At 33.9% G+C, this 4,820-nt stretch overlaps 1 protein-coding gene across 1 annotated transcript; it reads left to right on the top strand.

The window, feature by feature from the left end:
• The first annotated feature begins 591 nt into the window (after positions 1-591).
• LOC120538633 (zinc finger protein 578-like) lies at positions 592-3,523 on the top strand. The gene is made up of 2 exons (XM_039768021.1): positions 592-1,135; positions 2,961-3,523. The coding sequence occupies exons 1-2, from the start codon at positions 592-594 to the stop codon at positions 3,521-3,523; spliced, it is 1,107 nt and encodes a 368-aa protein (XP_039623955.1).
• The last annotated feature ends 1,297 nt before the right edge of the window (positions 3,524-4,820 follow it).

The raw sequence follows: 4,820 nt of genomic DNA, 5'->3' as shown, positions 1-4,820 counted from the left end.
ATTGGAAAATGGTGCATTCTTATGCACATTGATCCAACTCATTATCGAAGGGTGTTGCATCTGAACATACTGATCAGTTTTGGATTGTCTGTTAACCTAACCTGAACATAGGGAAAACCCAAATATAGGCATGTGGAGAATTTTCAAACTCCACATAGAGAATACCCAGGTACACAAATCAATTCCAGTAAGCTTAATCCATGAGCACCACCATGGTACTCTGTAATTCAGAATATTTGAATAGATATAAATAATGTTTAAAATGCCTTCTAATACTTGGGGATCTGCCAAATACATGCGTGTTGAATATATGTATATTAGTATGTGTTATTTTTAGAAATATGAAATAACATATTTAAGGACAGGGATGTATTACTATTCTTAGACAGGTTTTTATAGCTTTACATAGATAATAAAATAATTCCATTAAAAGTAAATAAATTCTGAAAGAGCGACTTTCTGATTATAAACTGAGGATTTTAAACAATTGTAGGTATGGTGATATTTTTGTATTTTCACAGAAAAAGCAGAAACTACCTTTCCAGTGAGGAGAGGAAGAGAAAAAAAAAAAAAAAAAAAAAAGAAAGAAAAATGGAAGATCAACCTTGTGAGCCAGTCCTTGAGCCACTACAACTAGATTCTAAAAGCAAAGGAGGAGTCTTTGATGAAGAGGGTAATCCTTCTCTGCAGACTGGCCTCTGTGAAACTGATAGAATGGAACAACAGTCACCCCAAATAAAAAAAAATGATACTGAGGAGAAATTTGTCAACTATAGGGAAGAAGATTTGCAGGTCCTTACAGTCATTACTAAGCAAGATTTTTGTGATATGGCTTCTGCCCACATTCAACAAAATGACTGTGAACAGAAAACAATGGAGAAAAAAAGTGTACATCATTTTGATGAAGAGTCCCTTAATTCAGAACCAGTTATTGAAGATGTGTGTCCAAAAATAACAGAGTCTGAAATTGTTCAGGAAACAGACTGTCATTCAGTGCTTCAACAAGACCATATATTGCTGAGCCGAAGTGATTCTCTGCAGTCTGGCAAGAAGACATATAAGGAGGAGGAGGAGGAGGCCTTCTACAGCAATGGAGAGGAGGAAGAACCAATTGCAGACATTCTGCTTGAAACACGTAAGTCGAAAAACGATAAAGAAGGTTGTCACTGTATTTCACTGCACTCTGTACACAGGACAATAATGAACCTATAAACTTCTTACTAGACAGTGAGAAATATGTTTGCAGCAACAACGTGCAAAACGTTGGACATTGTTACCAAGATAAAAGAAATAAGTCAAGTGACAACACATAACAGCCATTGTTATCAGTACACACAGACATGAGATTTCTACAAATATGAATAATGTACTGAGAACACACAATAACAATTCATGATTCAAAAGGATCTCTAAACCTTCTTGAATTCAACATAGCTATAGTGCTGATGAGAAAATATATAAGAAGTTTTAGGGAAAATTAATTCTGTTTTGAAGATAAACCTGACTGTGCTGTAACATACACTTAAGATTGTAAGGTGCTTGTTAAATGTAGAGAGGAGTGAAAGGGATGAACAATGTTATTTATACAGACACAAGACAGTAAGCTACGGTGGCTTTAGTCCTTGTGTTTGTGCATGCCATATTAAAATGAATCCATTTTTATAAGGGTAGTCTGGCACCAGGGGGTATTCTTTCATTTACAATATACACTTTAGTACTAGGGTGTTGTTCCGTGTTAACCATTATGGATGTAATGAGAAGTCAAACAAAATGACACCTTTTATTGGCAAAACAGACATTGGAGCAATGCAAGACACAGTGAAATGAAACACAGAAATGGGAAATACTGAAAGAGAGACAAAAGGAAAACAATATTTAGCCTTGATTACAAAATGGTTTGCCAAATCTTCATAAATCTGCACTTTAGTAACAACCTAATCCGCTCAGAATATGAGGTTTTTTTTTTTTGTTACAGGCTCATTACATGCTTCAGTATCAAGAACGAATGTCTCATATGTATCTCCTTCTCTTCATATCCCATTCATAAAAGGCACTTATGCCCATACTTTCAGTTTTTGGATGTGAAGTAGCTAAGAATACTGGCCTGATATAATTAATTTAATTCTTAACTCAATGTATTTAGGAGGTCTATCAAGAGTTCTTTCATCTGTCCTTTTCCAAATCTTCCTAATTCAACTGACAGCATATTTTGGCAGAATTAATCGAAAGGCAGGAATTGACCCTGGGTGGGGAATCAGATTTTCAGAGTGAAATGCTGATTAATGTCCCTTAGACCGAAAGTTGATACTACACAAGATAATCTTTTTAGTGTTCCCAGATATACAAAATACTGCATTCTTAAATGTGTTTTATAAAATCTAATTTTCCCAAATTGAAGGCAGTTTGCTATTTGTTTTACTACATCATGTGACACTAAGTGAAGATAAGAAAGTAGACAGACTGTTAAACTGAAAGCTTTACTGCTGTAGTGTGATTTGCTGCAACAAATGTACTGCCATTCTGCAGGTTGGTTTTTCAAAGGCATAGTACTATTACCCAAGGCATGCTAATCTAAGAGCTAAAAAATCTTAGATGAAGGTTTTTAAATAAATCAAAGCTAATCTCATCAGAAATAGGCATACCAAGATTCACATCTGGAGTTACACGTTAGGTTGGTATCCACCTTCAAGCACATGGTGGCTAAATGGCTAATATGGCCTAGTTTAGTTAGGTCAGACTGAAAGTCTCAAGGAGGTCTCATGTAGGCCTGTCACATGTAGGAAGATGGGTAGAATCTAAGCCTTTTGACAGACAAGATTGGGAGAGATCCAGACTTTATAATTTTACTCTTACATTGAATTGTTTAAAATGTATTTTCTTTGACATAGTGCTATATGAAAATTAAAATACAGAATAATTTGCCCATTTTATGCTAAACATTCACACTACTCTTATTTTAGATTTACAAGACTATTCTGGATCCATTTTATCATCATCTGAACAACACTCTCCAAATTCAACACCAAATCAGGAACAACAAGAGGTCACCAAAAAAATGAAAAACAGATCAGTACCATCATGGAAAAGCAGTTCTTTACCTGTGGTAAAGCTGAAGAGGAGAAATTCTGCTAAAATGCCTCAAAAGACACATTCAAAGACCTGCTTGCATCTTTGCCAAATATGTGGAGAAAGGTTTCAAGAGAGTCCATACTGTTGCACTGAATGTGGTAGAAGATTCACAAAGAAAAGTCACAATGAAGATAAACAATATAGCTGTAGCATATGTAATAAGTGGTTTGCAACAAAAGCCTATCTTCAGATCCATATGAGAATTCATACAGGCGAGAAGCCATATTGTTGTACTGAGTGTGGCAAGAAATTTAAAGTGAAGAGTTACCTTCGGTTACATATGAGAATCCACACAGGAGAGAAACCATTTTGTTGTACGGAATGTGGCAGGTCATTTACATGGAAAAACAGTCTTCAAAAACATCAGAGAATTCACATAGGAGTAAAATTTTAATAAGGCGCTGAATTCTTTGTCCAATTTAAGCACAGAACGTCACATCACAGCAGAAAGATGTACAATAAAAGAAATTAATACTACAAGAAAGGAATACTAATTTAATTATTTTAGCTAATTTAGGATGCAAATCTATTGGAAAATAAATTTTAGTCTTATCACTTCCTTGAATTTTACAAGTGAAAAATAAAATTACATATATTCATAGTTTCGGAGGGGCACATTTGTTTCTTCTCCATAATGTTTTCAAATTGATTTTCAATTTCACATATTTAATCTTTTCATCCTAAAAAACCTTCATAAATGAGGAAGAACGCCTGAATCGCTTTGTTAATTTCCAGCTTTAGATGTCACAAAAATGGGATGGATAACAATAGTAAATGTTTTTCAAGCGGAAAGTAAATGGATTCTCAAGCAAAATATAATTAAGTTTTTATTTGAATCATTTGAGTTTTGCTATTTAATTTATGACAAATCATTGATTTATGAACAATAATCTATGCCTACAGTAAACTAGAAATGTATCTTTCTTTGATCGATCGATCTATCTATATATCTATCTATATATATAGCGAACTACATAATGTATACAGCTAGAGAGACAACTCAACCCTAAATTGACATCAACTTAACAAAATACAATTTCAATCTAATTTAGTTCATTTTTGTATGGTGCTTTTCACTGAGTGCAGTCTTAAATCAACAGTAACAGTTTGACATCCATTTTATTTTTATATACACTACTTTAAAAAGCAACAATCAACCAAAATCTCATACTCTCTACCCAACTTAAAGAATTACATACATTTATGCACTTCATTTCCAGGTTTTTCTCCATCTCTGAACAAAGTTTGGATGCAACATCTTCCCCCTAATCATTTACCAACAAAAACCACATGTATTTTAAGGATCAGCGACACAGAAGTCAGTGCATGGACCTTTCAAAATTAATTAACTTGTCACCATATTGCCTTTCAAACAATTCAGAATTCATCTAGTTACATTGCTGTCAGATTCCACACATTCTAATTTGATCAGCAATCTTTAACAAGAAATAGTATTTAACCACCTTTTTTTTCCCCGTTAAAGGGGCCAGTCTGTGGTTGTTTTTAGAATTTAAACCAGATGTTCAAATTATAGCACTTGCTAAAGTGGACTTACAGCACATTTTACAGATCCACTGAAATGTGTGTACAGCAGTTTATATATTGTAGGAGTTTGTTTTCTATGTTGTAAAAGCAATGCCATATACAGTACTGTATGTTTCATAAATGCTACATGGTCTTCCTTATTTTTT

Source organism: Polypterus senegalus, chromosome 11 (genome assembly GCF_016835505.1).
Source record: "Polypterus senegalus isolate Bchr_013 chromosome 11, ASM1683550v1, whole genome shotgun sequence".
Lineage (NCBI taxonomy): Eukaryota > Metazoa > Chordata > Cladistia > Polypteriformes > Polypteridae > Polypterus > Polypterus senegalus.
Note: the sequence above shows the minus strand (reverse complement) of the source record. Positions and strands in the feature narration are given on the sequence as shown.